Source organism: Anas acuta, chromosome 7, assembly GCF_963932015.1.
Source record: "Anas acuta chromosome 7, bAnaAcu1.1, whole genome shotgun sequence".
NCBI classification, from domain to species: domain Eukaryota; kingdom Metazoa; phylum Chordata; class Aves; order Anseriformes; family Anatidae; genus Anas; species Anas acuta.
The window spans coordinates 32130119-32153325 of NC_088985.1; the positions used below are offsets into that span (position 1 = coordinate 32130119).

The 23207-nt window shown below is 38.7% G+C and overlaps 1 protein-coding gene across 1 annotated transcript in view; it reads right to left on the bottom strand.

Moving 5' to 3' along the window:
* Positions 1–23207, bottom strand: part of CACUL1 (CDK2 associated cullin domain 1) — a 46855-nt gene that overhangs the window by 4714 nt on the left and 18934 nt on the right. Inside the window, exons 4-7 of the mRNA XM_068688957.1 lie at positions 22159–22254; positions 17068–17170; positions 5633–5722; positions 2219–2357 (exon numbers count right to left, since the gene is read on the bottom strand). Of these exons, the coding sequence (XP_068545058.1) occupies positions 2219–2357; positions 5633–5722; positions 17068–17170; positions 22159–22254 (428 nt within the window). The remainder of the gene's footprint in view (positions 1–2218; positions 2358–5632; positions 5723–17067; positions 17171–22158; positions 22255–23207) is intronic.

Here is a 23207-nt window from a genome sequence, read left to right on the forward strand (position 1 = left end):
CTGGAAACTGGTTGAAATTGGGGATTCTAATAATATGAAGTGTTTTTCCTCTAAAACCACTCTTAAGGTGATAGACCTGCTGAGTGTGCCTTGATTAAGCTCTTTCACAGGAGAAATACCACTGGGAGACTGGCTTGCATTCCCATTTTTTGCAGCAATCGTTTATAATAGTGCAGATCAGCTGACTATTTCAACTAGAGCCTGACAGGCCATTAATGCTGAAGACACCTCACTGTGCTGTATTTCTCATGGTTATTGTCGTAGGAAATGCTGCAGTGAAGACATCACCATTTTTGACACAATTATGGAAGAGTGAATGATATTTCTTTCTAACCCAAAAGAGTACAAAGGAGCATGCCAAGTCTGTTAAAAAAGAAAAACAACCCTTTTATACATATGTACATATAAATCTATATGTAGAAATATAACCGTATCATTTATAACCTTTCAGAATTGTTCTGTATTTCTGAACATGGAGAGAGGCTTATTACATCCTGAAATACATTTCAAGGCAAAATGCATTTGAAATATCACTGCAAAATGCCACGCAACAAATATATTAACTGTACTTCAGTTTTAACTTTTACTGACAACACACTGTACTTTAACTCTTTAAACACCCTCCAGGCTTACAAGAATGCACCAACTCCCTGACATACAGAATATTGGGCAAAAACACATTCACCACAGACTAAATGCAGTCAGTTATTCCACTGCAATGTTGTATTTTGCATTGGTCATTTAATAAATTGAAAGCAAGCCACACAGAAAGAGCAGTTGCACCACTAGGGTGGGCCAGTTTTCTAAACCTACAAGTCACATCAACACTCTTCAGGTGGCCTATAACTGAAAGGTCACATACTGCAGAAAGCCAAAAGGACAGGAACTCAGAAAATAGCCTGCAAATAACATGTCACACAGAAACCTTTACTTAGTTCTTCCCTGTATGACTGTCCTCAAGCCTTAATCTCTTTTTTGGCCCCCCTTCTGTACATGACACAATGAAAACAGAAACAGTTTCCTATGGATTTGCAGTGGTTCCAGTGCAAAAAAAAGGTTGAAAATTAGAGAAAATCAAGTGTCCCTTTTTTGTTTTGTTCTGTGCATTATGTTCCTTTGTCAGCATTATACATCTACTCAGTTTCAAACCATCTCCAACTTCTGCTTCCTGGGCCAAATGCAGTGCATTTCACAGCTCTTATGGCTTTGTTTTCAGGGTCTTATCTCTCGCACATCCATACAAAAACAACTTCTCTCAATAAAAAGCCAGCAAACAAAAGCAGTTTTCTCTCTTCTTCCTTACAAAGAGTACAGCGACAACACTATTTTTATTTGGGTCAGTAGTGCAGTTTAGAAGCTCACTGATTCACTACATTTTGAAGAGAGAGAGCCTGAGATGACCTTAGAGGAAAACTACACAAGAGTATGAAATCCAGGACTACCTCTAACAGGAGACATACCCACATCACGTAGGTGTTAAAATTACAAGACCAGGTTCTCAGCATTCCAAAGGTAAAGTGAAGAAAGTTGTGTGGTTTTCACACAGAAATGAAACTACCAGGAACTGAGCATGATAGCTTCCCCAGCCTGATCTTGGTTTGTCAGACTAGTGCCAAAGCAGTACACAACTGCGGTAAATGTGCTCTGCTCTCACCAAGCCAGACTGATAAAAGAGCACACAGTAACTGGCAGAGCCCATGCTGAATAAGATAGGTAAGGAAAATTTTCTCCTATCTCTTAGTGTTTGTTCATCCCCCAATTTAAAGCTCAGTCAGAAGAGAAATTCTCATTTAAACTAAATACCTGGCCTGCATAAATATCTATGAAGGTAGAATAAGAAATCATCAACTTAATAACATTCGGAAACATCATAAAAAAGTCAGCTCAGAAAATAAATGGCCAACATAAAAGGCTGAATGAGACCATGACCATGCATTAGAAATGCAATCAAGGCACAAGGAAGCATGAACTGTTAAGTAATCTGTTTCATAAAAATATTATAAGACTTCTGGTCTTCTGACTACGGGTTCCATCTGCAGGGTTGGTAGTGCTCAAAACATGCAAAATTAGGCCATATTTTAGATATTGAGCTTTGAAAGTTCTTTATAAACTCTTAAAGTAATTCTTCAATATTTTTATGTGTATCCATTTTTACTATTTCAGCACTGACCATCACAATTGTTACAGAAGACTTTTAATTATTAATAATTATTATTACCTAGCAAATCCATTCTGCATAAGTTCTCTCTGAAGTTTCTGGTCTTGAGCAGCATATTCTTGAAGCTCAGATTCCACTGCAGGGGGTAGAATGTTTGGGATGAATTTAGAAAATAAAGCTGGTGCCATCTGTACCCATTCTGTAAGGAAAACCAACAAAAAAAATGTGGAAGGAGATTATTTGCAAAAATTTCACTATTTGGAAAAAATTAGTAGCAAATTTATTATGTACCATTGTTCTATTTTAAATAACTTCTGCGATTTTTAAATAATAAGCAAGAGGTCTTAAAGTAGAACAAATATTCAGACTGTTAAAATCAGGTATTTACATGTAGATAAAGGAATTTCTTTGTGTCATCAACCTCACTGCCAAACTGAAATTTACTTCTCGCTGCATCTCTCCAGGCCTGCTGAATCTTTGGATGCACTCAGAGATGCACTGCAGATGCAAACTCACCTTGAAAAAATAGATTATTTGCAGCATTATACTCTAGGAAGGAGATTCTCAGAACTTGCACCACTCCTCCCTGAGCCTTACCTTCTAGGAAGCACAGTAATAACACCACACAACCCTGCCTCTCCATCCCCCACTTCAGATGAACTGACACAATTCTTACACTGATCTTCCAAAGCTTAAATGAACATTTGCTAATATCCATCATACAATTTTAACTTGTTTGGGTTCAGCTTCAGGATAGCAAGCGTGATTTAATTTCACTACAGCAAACATTGCCTTCCAGGAGCAAGATGCATTTACCTTAAAGCCTCTTCAATGCAGGTAAGAAACACAGGAGACTGAACAAAGGATGAAAACAGGGTTTATAGCAACTGTGTAAGAAGTTCTGAGAAAAAGTACATACTCTTCAAACATTTCTAAACCTACATTTTCTAGAGGTTGTAGCAGTTATCTTAAACTGCATCTTCACATGGTAAAAAAGGAGTGCTTTATGTTCAATAAGGCACATTGTAAGTTTTTATCCAATTCCCACGCATGGTTGCTTGGTTAATGCCAAGCTTCAACAGTCTGTCATCAGCAACCCCACAAAGTAATGATTACTGGTGTATAGGTGGTTTAAACAACAGCAAAAAAAAACAACGCACTAACCTCCCTCATCATGATAGCAGTGCTTGATAACAAAATAACCACACAGACTTGAAACAGCACTTCCCATCTTATCCAATGCAGTAAAAAATAAATAATAAATAAATAAATAAAATGCTTAACAACTCCTTCAACAGCTGTGTTCCTAGAGAAAAAGGAAAAATTACAGAGCAATTCCTGAAGAGATGATTGTGCATGTCTCTGTAGGCCCGCTGAGAAACGTTCCTTTGTGCAACTGAATTCAGCTGAGAGAGAAGACTTGCCTAGAGTGGGTGAATTTCTCCATTTCCATTACCCTTTTTGTTCTTCCCAGAATGATATGGGTGGGTACTTAAAAACCATCTAGTTCTAAGCTCCCTGCTACAGGCAGGGATGTCACCCACTAGGTCAGGTTGCCCAGAGCCCCATCCAACCTGGTCAGGGATGAGGCATCCACAGCTTCTCTGGACAACCCATTCCAGTGCCTCTCCACCCTCAGAGTACAGAATTTCTTCCTAATACCTAATCTAAATCTACTCTCCTTCAGTTTAAAGCTGTCACCACTTGTCCTATCACTGCACCCCCTGACAAAGAGACCCTCTCCAACTTTCCTGTAGGCCCCTTTTGGTACTAGAAGGCCTCTGAAGACCTCTCCAGAGCCTTCCCTTCTCCAGGCTGAACAACACCAACTCTCATCCTGGCTTCACAGGAGAGGTGCTCCAGCCCTTTGATCATCCTTCTCAGAGGTTGAAGAATTTAAGGAGCAGGTAATTAGAGTAAATGTCTACCTGTTTAAGCAATAAAGTCAATTACCTGGGTCTTCCTACCCAGTTGTTGAAAACAGATTTCACAAGTTGTTGGAACAACCTTTATACTCAAAGACCTTACAGACATAAGGCAACTATTCAAAATCTGATTAGGCCTATGACACCAAATCAAACTAGTATCTGCCTGTGGAGTAAACAAGCCAGACAGGGATCATCTGAAATGGGTAAGACCACCACCCATAACATTTAATGCAGTACAACACAACCCAACCCCATGGGACTGCTTTCAAAAGAAACCATGCTTTCTTAATAACTTATATACCCTTCCTCTGTTTGACATTGAACAGTTTATAAAAATGAAAGAAATGCCATGATAAACATAGTAGGATGTTAATTTTGTTGTGAAAGTAAACCCTGATTACTAAATGTCATTTATCCATGCATTTTGTAAATGGAGGTTCCACTGCATTTCTGTCTTGAATAAATGCTAAAGGTTGTTCTACAAAAGTTTTTTGGTAAGTTTTCCCATCCCCTTTTCGATTTCTGTAAATGAGGACTCCAAAACAAAAATAGACTGAAGCTGGGACAATTCAGTAATAAAAACAAAACAAAAAACAGAAAGAGAAGGAGATCTGATTTGCTTTTTTTTTTTTTTTTTCAATTGATTTTTGTTTTTTTAAAGATGTAGAATAGTAAGGGAAACATTTTGATTCAGAAGATGACCAAACCATTTCCTTTCCAATTCTCAGAGGCAGACATGGATTGACAGCAAGACTGCAGTACTTCATTAGAGAATGAAAAATCATTTCAACATTGTTAGAACGATACATCTTACTTTTACAAGCTGAACTGCCATTTCAGCATGGAAATCAAGTTCACAGCAAGCTTCAGGTACCATTTATTTATGGATATTTTGAATATTTCCTGTGTTGCTAAACTCTTTACAAGTGTAGGCTAGAGCTCTGCTCTCTTCTTCAAGTATTACAGAATGAAGGATTTCTGCACAAAATTGATTAAAATCTGCAACACGTCTTTGCTATCAATCGAATTGTTGCACAAGACATCCATGATGGATGTCCAGGAGTTAAATTAAGCTCTTGCATGAAATAATACCAACGAAATAATGGCTTCACAGAAGAAACTGTCATTCATCTTACATCAAAGATCTAGCCTTTTGAAGGAGCAGCTCACAACTCTCACCATTTCAATACATCAGCTTCTAAATTTCTGCCATAATTGATCCATTATGAAGCCTTCCTTATCTCTACAGAGCACAAGAAATAGGTCTTCCCATTATCTTCAGAACAGAGGATTTTTGGTGTTGTTTTTTCCCCAGCACTGTCCACCACAAGTGATTTCAGTAGCCACATGGTTGGTTATCTTGTCACCTTGTACAGGTCACAGAGATGGGCAGCAAGAATTGGGACCCCTTTACATAGTACAACTAAGCACCACAATGGACAGAATACAACACACATTTGCATGTTTAACATACATTAGATAATTAGCAGCTGCATTTTTAGTGAAACATATATGAACGGTATTGACAGACAGTTTTCTTTTTTACCTGGTCTTAGTGTATACAGGCCTTTCACAATGTTTGCCATGGTTGACGGAGTTATTTGAAACGGTGTTGACTGAGCTTCCAAAAGTAAAGCTGAAATAAAATTAAGAGAAGTATAATTAGCCATCTTTCTAATAAATACTAGGGTCTTACTCATATATATAAAAAAAAAAAATACAGTAATTGTGTTTTTTGTTGTTGCTGTTGTTATTAGATGTCCTTAAAGGAAAGTGCCAGGTATCTGATTGACAACTTAATGCTCAAACAATCACCGTCGTACAGAAGTATTCTGTTCATATAAAGTAAGGAATGAAAAAATAAGTTATTCCACATTTTCACGTTTTCAGAGAGAGAGCAGGAGGTGTGAGGAAAAACCAAGCAAGCAATGGCTGTAAGTATTCAGATACAGAACAGAAGTAAACAATTTATTTTTAGAAGCACTCTTATACTGAGAGATTCACACAAATCCCCGTGTTGTATCATCTATCATCTTGCCTTTAAACTAAGGCTGGATTGAAAGCCTATGAATGAAGTACAAGCAACACAGAAAATATGCAGAAATTAAATAACAAAGTTGTTTGTTCTTTTAAATAAAAGTGATAATTTCTGTTTCATTCTTGGTATTCCCTGTAGTAAACACTGCATTAATTCCATCTTCCGCTAGTGGAAAAAGCTGTCAGTAGCACGTTTGGTGTTTATATGATGCTATTCAAACATTTATACTGCACTGTATTTGTTTGAAGTATGTACTTACATCTGAATTATAAAAACACATAAGAAATAAAAATCAATACTTTTTGAACCAACTGCTGCCTCTCAATGTTTATGCCTCTCTGAAGCACCTGAGCCATATATAAACCCTTTTGTACCCAGTATGGAAAGAAGAAAAGACTGTTACAAATCTTCCTAAAGGGCATCTCTCTTGTGTTTACACACTAGAGACTGGTTTTCAAACTACAGAGCTTCTCCAGTTCTATCTTCTATACCTGCCAGTACTTAGCACAAAAAGAAAAATCGTCGATATTGTTCTTCTCCTCCTGAAACTGTGCAAGTGGCTCATGAAAGAGATTACCAAAGAAAGTGTTTTTTCTAAGCTCTCATCCCAAGTAATCAAAGTAGTTATATTTAACCGCTATAGATTAATTTATTTTACACAGAACTATCTTAGAAGTGCTTGCTCCTTTCAGCTGGAGCCTTGATGGGTGAGGGTCTGTGATTTGTTTTATAATGATGTATTTACAGCCTATTTCCCACAAATTCTCCAAACAGCCTCCTGGCAGCCAAGAAAGTTGCATTAAGAATGTGCTAGTGTTTTGTAAGGAAGGTATGTAGACAGTCGTGCACAATCCATACAGTGCATATACACAAACACAAATACACAAATCACTATTTGATTAACTTCACTACAAGCCGTAAAGTATCCAGAGAACTGCACATTTGTTCTTCACGTACAGACTCCAAATTATGTTCTAAAACTGTAACAACTTGATTAAAATAACCCTCAGAATTAATACTGACTCTGGACCACAAAGTCAGTTAAACAACACTTGAATTTTTTAAAAGATATTAAAAACCAATTAAACTAACATAGCCTCTTGCCTTTATTTCTGGTAAGCTGAGAACTGCGCTTTCCAGTAGCATCCAAGTTCTAACTAGCAAAAGCAATCGAAAAATACTTCAAAAGCTGTAATTGTTTATGTACAAGACATACTGTGGGAGAGAAAAAAGCTACTCAGAATTGCTCTGGGCACAAGCCCAAGCATTAAAGGAAGCTTTACAACCACATAACCAACTGGAGGGCACCTGACTGCTTCGATACCCCCCAGCAAAAGGAAAATTGCAGGCCATACATATTCCATGTATGGATGAAACCATAGCTATGGTGCCTGTACCACGACCACGCTTTCACATGTACTAGCATCTTTCAAATTTTTATTTTGTTTTAAATACTATTGGAAAAAGTAGGCAGAGAAAAAAATTCTGACATATCAAAGACAGGAGATGACGATCACACCAGACTGAGTGCCCCCCTCTTTCCTCTCAGCCTGCAGTCCTGGGAACACACTAGGGCTGCAGGATGTTCCCCTGTTCTTCCTCCTTTCCAGAAGACAAACGCTCCCTCAGCCACCTGTACACAGACTCTCACATGTGATCCTTTAACATGCTCAGGTTGCTGACCAGCAGATTTAATCGTGCAATTGTTTAAGAGGACAGTCTGCACTGTACAAATAGCTCACCATTATAAACATGCAATAGTACTTACCAATTTATTTTAAACTGGTATTCACCCACAAAACTAATTTCGATTGCAGTCCTATCAGATAACCTGAACAGACGTATTTGCAAAATAAAGCAAGGAAAATGAGCAGCCATTTGTTTCTATTCTAGATTACTGACCATGTCACCCAGCATTAGGAAGGGATTTCATGAACAAAAACATCAGTGGATGAATTTACCCGCAGATCACTCCTACAGGAAGATCTTCATCACTTTGTTGCAGCTTTGAAAATCAAGATTTCTCATCTTCATTTCTGGCAACTGCTTACAACACATGCCACAATGCAAGTTTAAATTGCTCCCTCCTTCCTGATTTACGGTCATAAATACATCATGATAGCATCACACTCAGCAAAAGTACAAAGTACTGGCATATATCTAATATTTCCCAATAGAAAAAGGAAAGCTAAAAGAATATGCTACTCATCACACCGTACAGCATAACCTGCCACAGAATCACAGACTGGCTGAGGTGGGCAGGGACATTTGGGTCCCTCTGGTCCCACCCTGTCCCAGCAGGGCAATGCCCAGGCAGCTTTGGGAGATCTCCAAGGAGACCCCACGGCCTCTCTCACAACCTGTGCCAGGGCTCAGCCACCTGCACAGCATGGACAGGCTTCCTGATGTCCTGATGGAACCTCCTGGGCTCCAGTCGGTGCCACAGCCTCTTGTCCTGGCACTGGGCAGCACTGAAAGCAACCTGGCTCCATCTCGCTGAATCCTCTCAAACAGGGGGGGAAGGCTGTAGCCCAGCTGACACCTTTTCCAAAAGCTTTTTGAAAAAGCTTTTTTTTCAGTACCTGAAAGATGAGTTAACAGTACTGCAAGGACAGGTATTTTCAGTGATCTCTGTAGGAACGATCCAAATCTTTCTGGATAGATCTGAAAACTGCAGGTTGACAGAGTGGAGCGTAAATACACAGATGAAAGTGAAACTTCTTTGCACAGATATTTGTTTTCAGCTTTGCAAGGAAACCTAACCACTTCCTACTCAAACTTTCAATCCTGTATTAGTTCTTAAGTGTCACTTAAACTCAGCTGTGCCAGTCACACTGAAGTTAGCTGTTATTTTGCACTCTTCTGCTTACAAAAAGACCTTCAGATATGAAGACTCCTGCAGACTCCTTCAACCTCCTGCCAGGAGCTCCACCTGCGGCACCCAAAGACAGAGCAGGGTGAGGCAGAATCACACCAAACCTCAGATGAATGACAGCGGTAATGACACCGCGATACGATCTGACCACCTCCGCAGTGTTTGTGAACTAAGATTGCATTTTACAGACTAAGTAACCAGTATGTAAAGAAGCTAATTACCCTGCAAATAGTCTTGAAAATTACTCACGGCAGAATCAAAGAAGAGAAGTGTGGGTTCCCATGATGAAATGCTTTGAGTGCAGGAAGATACAAGATGCTTTGAAACACCGTTACGCTGAGGGAAGACAATAGCCTTAATGGCCTCAGGATTTTTTTTGAGGAACAGTGGAGGAACTATATGGGAGTGAGCAAGGTGTGAGCCTGCAGCACTTCAAGTACCCCGCAATGACTGAGTTACTCCCCCACTCCGTAGTAATGCTGATGTAGCCTGTCCCTTAATGAAGGTTTAAGCTACTTCATAATTACGGTGGGGTACCTGGGGCAAGACCAAGGATCCCCAATAATTATAGGAGTAGCAGATGATACATTACAAGTTCAAACTCACTTGTTCATAATTCAAGATTTACTTGGAAAAAAAAAAACTGAGTTAACTATTTTTTTAAAAAAAAAAAAAAAACTCTTTCCACATTCCTTTTAAAACAGCTATTTTGTTTGGCAAACATAATTTTTCCTGGGAGAATGTTAGCTGTGTGATAGCTCACAAGATCTTTCCTCCCTTCGCAATAATCTAACAGAACTTCAAAAAAAGATACTCAAATAAATCATACTTAAGTATGGCTTAGGCAGACATGTTCCAAATTGTAATTATTTAACCGTACTCTTAAAATTATGAGGTCTTCAGAAGCAGAACTGATTGCTTAACAAAGCTGTGAAAGAAAACAAATTCATTAAGGAGGTTTTTACCCTATTGCACAAAGTGTGCTCTAGCACCTCTAGTCACTAATAGTTATATACTAATAGGTATATAACATTTATGTTATTTTTGCAGAATAACAGCTCTGATATTCCCACAGAACTTGAGCTCTTACACAAATGTGCGTGAGAAATACAGGGAGGCAGAGCAGTAGCAAGGGAGTTATTGCCAGTGCTCAGTTTAAACAAGGCTTACCTGGCATTTTTGCCCTTCGGAATACCGTCAGAACACACACAGTCAAATCAATAGCATAACAGCTCACCTTTCTGTCAGCCAAAACGTATCAGGTCCATCTGACCACATCCACCCTTCTACTTCCCCTGGGTGATGTCATTCACCTTGGTTTCTGAATCCCAGACTTTAATCCCAAACCCCATCCATGCAAAGCATTTGGCTTCACCTCTCCCACGCCAAACGCAATGAAACAGGAAGGGCAGTGCTGTGATTGGAGTCCCCAACGTGTGGATGTGGGTGGTTGGTTTGTGTTTGGTTTGTTGTTGGTTGGTTTGTGCTTTGTCTCGTAGACCTGCTGCCTGGTTTCCTACTAAATTAATTAATGAAGCTTGATCACGTATTGCTTTAACCCTGGCACAATTTAATAGCATAGTTCAGTTGGCAGGGACCTACAAAGATCATTGAGTCCAACTGCCTGACCTCCTCAGGGCTAACCAAAAGTTAGCCCTTCTGATCCTATTAAGGGCATTACCATATCATCAGTATTATTGCACATGTTAACCACTGATCTAGAACTTTAAAAGCCTTCTGCATGAATGTGACCTTCCCCCTGGCTTAATGCTCACATTTGTAGTTACATCAAATCCCTCCTGATGCTGCATCTGTATTCTCTTTTAAAAGGACCTAAAATAAGTTCTTACCAACTTAAATGCTTCATAAGTCTGAAATACATTAAAATGTAGGAGAGAGAAAAACGTAAAAAATTAGATTTATAACTAAGAATTTGCCACTGGCGTTTTAATGAAGCCACAGATTACTTTTAAAATATTCATTATATAACCCAAAAGCTTTATTAAATATCTAATAAAAATGCTACAAACTGAAACTTTCAAGTCTTAATCACATGGAAAATATTCAGCATTGTAACCAGAATAAATATGAAAAACAAAAGCTATAAATGAAGAAATGTAGACCTTTGGTTTTCTGTAAGTGGAGAGGTGATATTTTCCATGTTTACAGTTTTATGCAGGCTTGTTGAAATGCAAACATTATTCCTTTACTGAGGAGCTGGGTTAAACACGACAGCCATTTCTTGAGAATAAAATTTTTGATTAAAAATTTTCCTTGCTTTGTGGCGCTGCAACTTAATCATGGTGAAACAAGTAGAATGAGAAATGCTTCTGCAACTTTCTAAAATAACTTGGTACTTCAAGCTCGAGTTCAGTTCAGTGACAAAATTTGTGTTTAGATTAAGCATTATTTAAAGAATCTGAGGGAATTTTATAATATTTGGTAACAGTACCATTGCCAGCGTGGTTACACTACAATTACTTAGGCCTGTCCAATCCCTGTACCACATCACTCTCACCAGTTTAAGGGTGGTAACGCCTGTGTTGTTGTTCTCATTTATTCCATAGGGTCTGTAGAGCACAGCAGGTATAAAAAAAGATTAGTAGCTACATAATCTATATTGCCCTTGAGAATTCAGAGATGCCCTCTGTGGTCAAAGAACAGGCTGACATTAACCTGTCAATTCCACGTTTTCATGGAGGAATGGCTGGTTATCCCACAACAGCAGAGCCACAGCACACTAGAAAAGAAATAAAACATACCTGCAGCTAGTTTTCACTGTCAACTGTCTGTGTCTACCAGTATTTGGAAGGAAGAGTATGGGAGCTTTTCATGAAGAATTGAAAAATAAATTGTCTCTGAAAACGTATTTAAATACACATACTGTTTTAGGGTTTAGAATGGAAATTTGAAATGGAGGTGATGGGATTACACTGTTTGCCTACATAGAATAAACCAGGAATTAAACACTGTGAACAAAATCACAATCCTGTAGATGCATAAAAAAGTAAAGTGACTTCCAGCAAATAATGCAACAATAAATGCATCCCTTCACCATGTCTCAAGAAGGACCTTTGGTTTTACGTTACAGAAAAACCCCAAATCTCATAGAATCTACTGTCAAAAGTTGATGGATCAACAGCCTTATAGCTGAGGAAAAAGAAGTGAATTCATTTTTTGTTGGAGAGAAATTCTAACAGACATCACCCCATTTGAGTCTGGTAGAAATACACTGGAATGGATCAGTATTTTCAGCTAGTGTTCCAGTATCTTCCTTCATTTTTAAGGCCATCGGGAAGGAATTTTCTCATCTCATTTCACCTATTGAGACACTCAGGCTGACTCTTCAGGAAGTTGCTCCACAGGCAAGTATTTCTCCTTTTTTTTTTTTTCTTTTCTTTCTGTTTTAAAAAAACAACCATTTTATTTTCCCTTATCACACTTAAAAAGCAAGAAATACCATTTTATGAAGGTGGCAGACTGAGGTTGTGCAGATCCTCTTCTTGTATTGATTTCTGCACACAGGAAAAAAGTACAGCAGCATCTAGGGGCAGAGCAACATCTGGTATATTACAGAAGGAAAGAGCCTCAGCTATGAAGTGGGGTTTTTGTGTTTTATTTTTTTTAAATATATCATACTGCTTCTGCCATCACAGTAGTCAATCCATGTCTCTGGGAGCAAAATAACAGTGAATTCAAATGCTTGAGGGCACACTCCACATTAATGCTTTAGGGCAGGTTAGAAATGTACTTCTGAAGCAAACTCACTCATTGTCCCCACTTACTGCCCCTTCGTTCGTATGACAGAGCTGCCTCGGAGCACAGTAATTTAATTCTTTTTTGTGTAAGATTAACCAGATGTGCTCAAACTGCCAAATGGCATTCTGTCCACAGGAACAGATATTAGGCAAGCCTGAGATAATGCTCTCCAAAATGCACATCAATGTGAACAACGGGTCCTCAACACCAAACTATTGGTGTTTCACACTCTAGATCTTCTCCTTTTATACCATGCCACCTGTTAATTAATATTGATATTGCCTAAATTGGGCAAAGAAACTTTCAGTTCTTCCTACAGTGTAAAAACACTGACAAAAAAAAGGGTGTAGGCAATGGTTTCCATAAGAACCAGAAAAATAGTTTGTTCCCCCTATTTTCAGGGGATTTTCTGTGCTGTTTGTGGGTGAAGGTGATGAAAGGTTGTTTCTTTCATACAGCCCATTTGAGATCGATATCAAAATGGTGGGAAAAAAAAATGTAAGCTAAAGGAGGGGAAAGGTCAACTAACCCAAGCCCCGTGTTATCTGTTGTCGCTGTACAGGCTACAAACCTGGCATCAGCCCCAGTCTGTCTCTCAGCCTTCTGCACTGCTGCTCTCCTGGGGAATTCACAAACAACGCTAGATATGGGATGTAATGGTGCAAGGAGTTATGCCACAGAGAGGTGGTAAACAGCCAAAGAGATAAGGGTCCCTTGCTTCACTGATGCTAACAGGTTTCTGGAGGTCAACAATATACATCTGTTAACAACCTAGGTTTAGGTGTGCTGGCACACCCTCCCTGTGCACCCACAGCATAATCACACAAGTCTCTGCCAGGGAAACACCTTCCCTGCTACATCCATCAATGCCCAGAAGTTACAGCCCCATTCATTGTCTGCAATTCTGTGCCAAGTTTGTACCTGCTGCAACCAAACAGGGCAACTGCACCACTTCCTCAGAAAGCTGTGAGCAGCCTTTTTTCAACTTTCAGGTCAACTCTTCTGGTACCTCTCAGAAAGCAACAACAAACAGCTATCCTACCAACTTGTTAAAAGCAAAATTTTTTGCAACATAAATGGCCCTTCTCTTGTACCACACCTCCACCAACAACGAATACAAAAATTAAGAAAACGGAGCAGCAGTTTTCCCTTCATTTTAGCTGAATCTCAGTGACATAACTGTGTGTGTGCCTCTTTAGTTTCTGGAAAAGGGGCAGGGGCAATTCAAACTCTTATAAGTGGGAACCAACTCATCTATCCACCAAGCAGAAACTACAGCACGCTGTTAAGAGCTGCTTTCATTTGTTAAGGAACAAGTTTGTTTTGGGCACCCACCTTGAGGTCTCCAAAAAGAGAAGAACAGCAGCTCTTACAAGCACCCTCTGTCACTGGATTTTACCTGTTGCAAGTAGAGAGTTTCAGGAGCCATTACCTATTTTCACCACATTTAAAACTTGCAATAATTCTAGACACAAGACCAACCAGGCAGAGTGTTTCCAGGGCACTGAGATCACAGTTCAGGAAACCCACCTCTGTCATCAGTGACATAAGGACACAGACAGTGGCGTGACGACAGGAACACACTTACTGCTGGAATTTTGCTGCTTACTGCAATCTGATGCAGTGATCTCGAAGAGCACAGACAACATCCTCCTCCACTCCTTCCTCACAGACAAGTAGGCATTATCTGTTTTCTTTATTTTTAAACATTTTAAGCATTCTTGTAAATAAGATGCTGTATCTTTGCTTGTTACATTCACTTGAGTGGTTCTGCACATAAGAATGTCTCCCAAGCCATTTCATACAGCAGTCTTATCAGCAAGAGCCAGCTTCAGACTTCATAAGGAAAATCAGGTTATTTTCGTTTAGTTCCTATGTATCCACTTTAATTTGAAGAGCACTGACCTGATAAACACGTGCAAGTGCAGAATTATTTTGTAAAAGCACAGCTGTGTTCATGGATCTGCGCATTAGGTAATTGTTCATATATTTGCTTTAGCTGCTCAGAAGTGCTCTATTTTTTTTTCTTAGTATTTCCTCCAGCCACACAGCACAAGGGCTAGAACCTACCAAGAGCCTGAGCAATATCAAGCACTAAGAACAGATCTGTGATACGCTTCTTTCCTGACACTTTTAAAAATTTGAAGTAGGAAGAAATTTTACTGATATAAAATGAAGCTGAAATTAACTTAAAGTCCTTCCTGAACAACTTCACATGGAAATACCAGCTTCCAGGCTGACAGAGTGATAAGACATTACAAACAAAAACCCCCACCTACAAAAAACCCAGCAACAGTTTCAAGAGGAAGAGTAGATACTCTTTTCTCTGAGTCTAATCACAAACTGATAATTTTTTTCTTAAAAAAAAAAAAAAAAAAAAAAGAGAGAGAGAGAGAGAGGAAGGCAAGCTTCTTCCTGCTGAAGTGGCAGCTGCATCATCCCTAGGAAACCCCCACAGAATTCCACTTTTGGATATGGATCTCAAATTCCTAGATTTTAATTTCCTAAACATACCTATTCAAAACCTTTTTTTTTTTTTCCTTCAGAATACACTAACACTTTTCTGTTGACGCAAATCTACATCTGATCTCAAAAGATCGTATCACACATATTGAAAATTACGTCTGAAAGTAAAGTCACAAAAACCCTGACACATCTCTTATTTTCAGAGCTCTCTCACTTCTGGAAATGAAGGTAATATTCATCTCTTTTCTAGTAGAAATTTCATGCTAGAAGAGCTGAGAAAATAATACAACTAGAATTTGTCAGCACCTCAAAAGTACAATATTATGTGCTGTGTACCTTCAGTTATTTCGTAGGAGTCTGCTAACAAGTTTGGAATTGCGTTTAGGCATACTTTAACTCAATTTAAAGAGCTTATTATTCAATATTTAACCAAGGCAGATCACAATTAAGAGTTTATACAAGTCCTAAGAGTAAAACCAATAACTAAATAACTTAGCTTTAGTAAGTTGAAAGACTAAAATGAAATCCAAGCACAGTGCTTATTAAATAATACTCTGCATATAGAGCAACACAGCAGGTGAGAGTTTGTTTTCACTTTTCAATTTCTCCTTTAATTTTACTTCTGTAACAAAGAGCTGGGAACGGTATATCATTTTTTCCCCCCTCCATAATCACAGGTCTTTTCCTTTCCTTGCAGCAGATTATCTGCAATTTCTACTGGATTCTCATATTACAATTCCCAGAAAACTAACTACGTAGCAACACACATCTGACATTACTTAGTCAAATCTTCAGAATATAAATGCGAGACCTTTGCTTTCCTCATTGAAAAATCACATTCATACTTTCATTGCCTGGAACACTAAAATTAAATCTCGCAACATCAGCTGCATTTTCCATGACCCCACTGGAGGAATCATCTCACCAGGTTTCATGATACTGCTAAACATCTTTGGCCCAAAATAAAGCATCAGGTGATAGGTGGGCATTCCTCATCGGTCTGCCATTACCTAGCTGATCTGATCATGCCTCAAAGATTTTTGCAGGAGACTTTTCCGGATGGCAAGAAGATGATGGCATTCAACTGCTCATCCATCATTCTAGTGTACCAGGTTCCCTAACCTTGTTCACCCATCCCTCTCCCAGAACAGCAAGTCACACAGGCCCTAAAAAACACAGCAAAGATGTTTTCCCCAGGACCTTCACTGGAAGAAGGACATTACTGTCCAAATAAAGTGGAAGATAAAGTAAAACTTGACTCTCATCACCCATTGTTTGGTATTTTCTACTTGCATTAACCCATTGTCTCAACTGAGAAGCTACTCTCATCATTATACCATTCACCAACTAGCTGGGAACACACCATGGCAATAACCCCAGTGATAGCACAGTTTTTGGGCCAAACACATTTCTTAATTATCTCTGTCATTTTGATGATGAAATTAAAAAGTAACAGCATAGCTAGTATTTTACTGTCTTGCTGCTTATGTCATAACCACAGGACATATGGAAAACCATACTGGTCTCCCCCAAATACTCAAGCAACCCTGACTTCACATAAAATATTTTAAAAATATTACAGTACCTGCCATACTCTTTCACATGGTATATCAGCAGTTACTAATTTGGTAATGAAGGCTTAATTTTAATACATTTATTTTTCAACTCATAACGAGAAACAAAACAGAAGTAACAGCCTTCCTATGGCTTCAAAAGGAATTTGTATTTAAGCCCTCTAACGGTTTGCCATTTTCTCTCTATTTGCTAGAGATTTCTGCAATATGTGAAACCACTGCAGTTTTCCAGACTCCCATTATAAGAAAAATTCAATAAGCTTACTTACGCATTAGGTTGTAAATGTGCTTTTCTGCAACATGTTCCGTAAACAGCTTTATAAGGTCATCTTTTAAGTCTCTGTTAAGCTTGGTTTCTATGTAAAATTTATTCTGGAAAATAAGACAGAAGTTTTCAAGATTGTTTCTCATAATACAAAATAAAATTAAACTTTTCCCCCTGCAGAAAATAGCTCAAAATTTAAAACTGTTGAACATTTGACCTGCAAAGTGCTTCCTTGGTGCCTGCATTTATATTGCATAGAACAGTCCTGTACAACAAAAACCATGTATTGAAAATTAACAATGCATGCGGTACTACTGACATTAATAATTACCTATGGATGTGCTTTTTTAAAATATATATATATATATATCTACTGATACACCTCCATATTAAGTCAGAGGAATCTGTAGAAAAACGCATTGTTTTAGAACATTATAGAAGCTGTAATACCGAAATAGGGCTGTGTATGTTTATAACAACAAAAAACCTTTTTACCAACGTCTAAAAGTGATTAAGCCATTAAAACAGTTATTAACATACCTGTTAATAAATCATGAATACCAATAATAAATCATCAGCAGAGCTATCCACATCTGTGGTTCACTGATAATCTCAGAGGACAAATACATAAAATGATTGAACTGCAGAAATAAGCGATATATATGTAAACCTATAAAAAACTAACCTACATAAAAAATTGGGGGATTCAATTTTCTTGGCCCACCCATCATTAATAAATTCATCTCCTTAGCCCTCAGAGGAAATTCTATTCATGAGTTCCTTGAGGGGCTTCAAATCTAATGTACTACTTGGTGCTACTCCTCAACTCCAAGCCTGCAATTAATAGAAAGATTTATTGTGTGTATTTTATTTATAAGTGAATCTTAAATAACTTAAAAAAGTAGTTGTTTAAAGATAGATGTCCTATCACTTTAATACTGACATGGAAATAGACCAACTGATTTCATCTGGACAACTTTCATTATAAAGAGGTGCATATAGATATTCACAGAAAACCAACTTAATCAGAAATTCTGTTCTGGAACACTTAAATTAATAGATTTATTGGGAGAGAGAGCATCTTAACCCTCAGAGCAATCATATTTTCTATGAAATCCATACTCGTAGGCATTACTAAAACTATATACATAGCGCAATAAACTTTGCCTGCAGAAACCACTCACATTTTCAAGGCAAGCATTCAGCATCAGTTTTTGGTTTTGTATTGGTTTGGGTTTGTTTTTGTTTATTTTGTGGGTTTTTTGTTTAGGTGGTTAGTGGCTTGTTTGTTTGTTTTTTAACCTTTCATGAAAACTGAACCTGTTAGAAGAAAGGCAGTCCTAACAGACTAACTTTATCTGTTTTTGTTTGTTTGTTTGTTTTTTGGTCAATGGTTAATTGACATTGCAACTGAAATTCACAGTAACTGAAGTTCTCCTCTATGTTTTCTAGGAAGTATTAAGCTTACTTTCAGTCCTTCACCAGACCTGACTTCCATTTCTACCTCCAGCTTCCTGACTTTGTGCCACCAGGCACCCACCAGCTACCAATCTCAACCAGAATGGGACAGCAGCGAACTAATTCTATGAGGTGAGGTGATGGACAAGATGCACCCAGCTAAGGAAATAACTTCTTTCCTTCTCTTCACTTCTAATCCAGAGTGCTGAAAGGAGAAGAGCAGAAGAGCTGTCATCTTCCCCATTTTTGCCAGCGGAAAGACAGGAACGTTTTTCATGTAATATTTCACTAGCTAGGTTATATCAGTATTTCTTGAAAAGCGTGCCAATGTCACCTAAAGATTTAGCAGACAGGTAAAAAGTATATAGATATCAATACCTGAGAAACTCAGATATTACAATCATTTCTTTTAGAAACCGCCACGCAGCGATCTGTGATGCTGCTAGTACTTTTAAAAGGAGAGCAAAAAACACTTCAGAGCCAACTAACCTACAAGAATGCTCATTACCTCACCCATACGCAGACACACACACACACACCATGCCCTCTAGCTAGTAAGCAAAGCACAGTGCCACCCACTAAGAACAGTAACATTTTGGAGGTAATGAAAAAACTTCTAATCTCAACTATCCAAAAACTACAGGGCTTACAAGTATTAGGCTCATTTCAGACCACAACATAACAGATTTTCAACTACCTCTCTATATTTAATTAGTGATTAAGAACCTATTACCTTCTAAAGGCTGATTTTAATTTTTCTTGAAGTAGAAATGATTTTTATTCTTTCATGTGTGCAGTATACTGTCATATTTACAGTCTAAGCATATAATAACATCGTTTAGGTTTATAAAAATACAGAACAGAGCAGTTATTTACTAGGAATTGTTCTGTGGAATAAAGCATTATGTGCAGACTTCGAGTTTTGTTTGCTTTATCTGTGGCTCTATCCAAGAAGTTTTGAAGAGGCTTAAACCCACTAAAACTTGGAGGGAAAAATTATTTTGGATCTCCAGCCTTCCTTAAAATGCCCCATATAGCAGCAGCAGATGGGAAAATCCATCACCATATGAAAACCATTCCTGCTCCTAGCAAAAGAAGGAAAAAGAGAAGTCTCCCAGCAACTCAGCCCCCTCAACCATCACTCCAGAGCTTGGCCAGCCCCCCTTCCCTGTATTTCCAGCATACAAACAGCAATATGGTTTGGTAAGTATCAGTGGAGAGAAGAGAATTGCTGCTGTTTGTTTCAAACACACAGGACTGAGCCTAAAGCAAATTGCAATGCCTCTTGCAGCAGCTGAGAGACAACGACATGTTGTATTAAAAACCTTTAAGTTTCCTTTGGTTTCCTAGATTTTAAAGATATAAATGCATATTTGAACTTCTCCTAAGCCGTAGTATAAGCATCCTCTCAGAAGAAGCATCAGTGCAGCTGATAAAGGCATCCCTGCCCATGGCAGGGGGTTGGAACCAGATGCTCTTTAAGGTCCCTTCCAACCCCAGCCATTCCACGGCTCTGGGATTCCATTCTATGAACTCCACAACCTTGGAAACTCCCAACTAAAACAGCTACATCACTGCCAAAAAAGGGAAACCTCACAATTCCTGATAAAAAGGCAGAGTCCAACAACTTGGTCCACTGCATCTAAAAATACTTTGAAAGAACCTATGGGAGCAACTGCAAAGCTGTAATTTGTATTATAGAATAATTAGGCTTTCACCTCTTGTAATCATTTTGTTACTGTACTTTCTTGTCTAAATAAAGGAAACTGCTGCTGCATGAGAGAAAACTCAATTAGATACAACAATGTAAGGCTGTAAGTGACTGTGCATACAAGGACTTCCAAATGCATACAGAAAAACTTAGAAAGGAAAACATCTTTTGTCCTTTCTTTTCTAAAGGTATCTTCCACATCATGTGCAGTCACTAACGCTCAAGCCTATGTTGAATTAAGTCACTTAAATGAGAAAGTGTGTGCAGGAATTGAGTTTTACTGCATTAAAGACATTCAATTTAAAATAACAAAAACAGAGCACTTGCACTTCTTTTGGATCTCACAGAAAACGAGCAAACAAAATTACTGCCAAACTCTTCATCGTACAGATCTGTTTATTACTCACCAACCATTCACCGCTCACATAGCACTTAGACTCAAACTCTAAAAATTAAAAAAGTGAGGGAATATCGCACACTCCTCATTAGAGGAAACCACAGTTGCGTACAAAGAAGGATGTGGAAATCTATTAAGCAATTACACCTTGTCTAGCCATATAGGCAAGGCTTATAATGATAAATAGCCTTGTTTATGACCATTGTTAACATTTTTTTTGATGTGACACTTTCTGCAGTCATAATTGTTAAAGATTTGTTGACCTCCGTGATGGAAGAACCTCTGTGACAGCGCTGAGCATTCAATAAAAGCACACCTAGAACAGCTTATCTCCATTTGTAAACAGATATTAAATTCTGAGATCGCTTAACACCTGCCTGCAACAAGTGAAGTACACCCTGGCAGAAAAATGGCTAGCACCTAAAAATGCCAAATGCAAGAGGGAGGAAGTCTCTCCCTTGTTATTTTATGATAGGAACTGGAAGAAAAATAAAAGTCATCACCATGAACAAACCCCTTGCTTCCAAGTGAAGCAACTGGATTTTGTTTTGGATAAACTAGATAGACCACATTAGAAGAAACCCAGCTCAAGAAAGACAGCTTTCTGTTGTAAAGCAACAAATTTGGGTGATGCCGTGCTGAAAGACTAACAAACTTCTTCATTTCAAGTACTGCCACAAAAATACATATTTTCCTACCAATGAGAATAACTTTTTGAAGAGTTTGAGGTTAGGTTATTTAACCTATTCTTTTTCATTATTTTTTTTCCTAAGATGATTCTTTCCTAAAAGACAATTTTATTTATTTTTATTTCTAAGCAATGTCCATCCATGGACCATTTCTGGGAGAAGGGCAAATTCCAAGCTTGAGTTATACATTACCCTGAAAAGGCAATAGAAGTCTTGGCATTTTGACAAAAGTCAAGCAGATGCTAGACTTCTTCAGAGGTACAGAAGACTTCATAAAGTACATAATCTGCATGACAAACAGTTATAGTCAATGGATTCTGAACCTCTGCAAGTGTGCTTGACATAGCTATGAAAATAAGTTTGCCTTCATCCCATCAACACTCTAAATTGCTTTGTCAACTGACAAAGACATCTACAAAAAAAAACACATTCCTTTCAGGCAGAAGTCCTTGGCTGTGTAGTCTGAATTTGTTCAATTTAAAGCAAGAAAATCATCTTTGCAATCTGCCCAAACTACGAAGCCAACGTATAACTAGCCAATAAAGTATCTCAAAAAGATATAAGTAACAGCCTACTTGGTAAGGCTTTTTTCCAATCCAAATAAAAATCATTCCCAAGAAAGAAATATCAGGGTAGAAAACCAGTTGTGAAGCTCTGCATTTAAAAGCACGGCCACCCCTTCTTCTCCCCACACAACTTGATCAGAACTCTAGGCAAAAGCAGGCATGATTCCCAAGTTTTGTAAGAAAAACCATTATAGCTGCATTTTATTCTTTTCACTTTCAGTCAGCATTATGCACATGGACATATGTTATTTGAAAAGAATTTTCTAAAACTTACCATATATATGAAAAGAGGCACAATGCTCTGCAATGCTCCCATATACTGTCCAAGAGCTACGTTAAATCTTTCAATATAGAGATCTGGAGGGCTGGCCTGCAAGAAACCATAAAAGTCAGGTTGTCATTTGAACAAGGGAAAGATCTGGAACAGTACAGGCTATGTTTTCATGGCAAACTCCAAGATCTACCAAGTATTTGATACACTAAACCTACACAAAGCAAGCCACACAGCATTCCAGAGTTTCTGCTATCGTTCCCTCCAGCAAAAAAGAAGTTCTCACCAGTAAGAGGTTTCTGCCTAGGACTCCGTGTCAGTGCCTAGCAAAAGGTGTATTGGATAAGCACTACAGCGTGCCTAGGACAAACCTGTACTTAGCATATGCAAATACAAACAGTTATTAAAGAGCAAACATTCTTTTTGAAAAAGCTGCCTGTCAGGTCTAGGGTCCGTAATGAGATTTCATCGAGTGCCGTGGTGTGTGCACCGATCCCCCCGCGGGCTCCTGCTCCAAGGCAGCAGGGTGACGTGAAGCAGCTGCCTGGCATGCAGCACATCCCCCAGCTCCAGGGAGCACTGCCCTGCACAGAAAATGTTTCTGAGTTTCTGCTGGGTCACCTAAGGCAAGGCAAATATGCAGGGTGTCGAGCAGTCCTCCAACACACAGCACCGCCGTGCAGTCCCAGGCAAAACACTGCCACACAAAACCTGAAGGTGCCAACTTTACGTCAGGCACCACAGTGACAGCGCTGCTATTTGCTGTGCAGAGTGCCAGCGGTCTCAAAGAAGAAAAAAAAAATAAGGAAGCTATAAAGATTTATTCCACAGCAAGCTGAGTTAAATTGAGAGGGGAAGCAGAAAAATGGGAAGCAGTAACCATGGCTTGTTTCATAACTGCCTGGTTCACAGCACCGGGGAGCCACATTAGAGCATTCAGGAGTGCACTTACACAGCCAGGGATGGAAGTGGATGGGGCAAAGTGCTCCTCCACTTCTCCCCGCTCTGTCCCAAGCTGCCCACATACAGCACTCTGCTGCTGCCTACCTCCT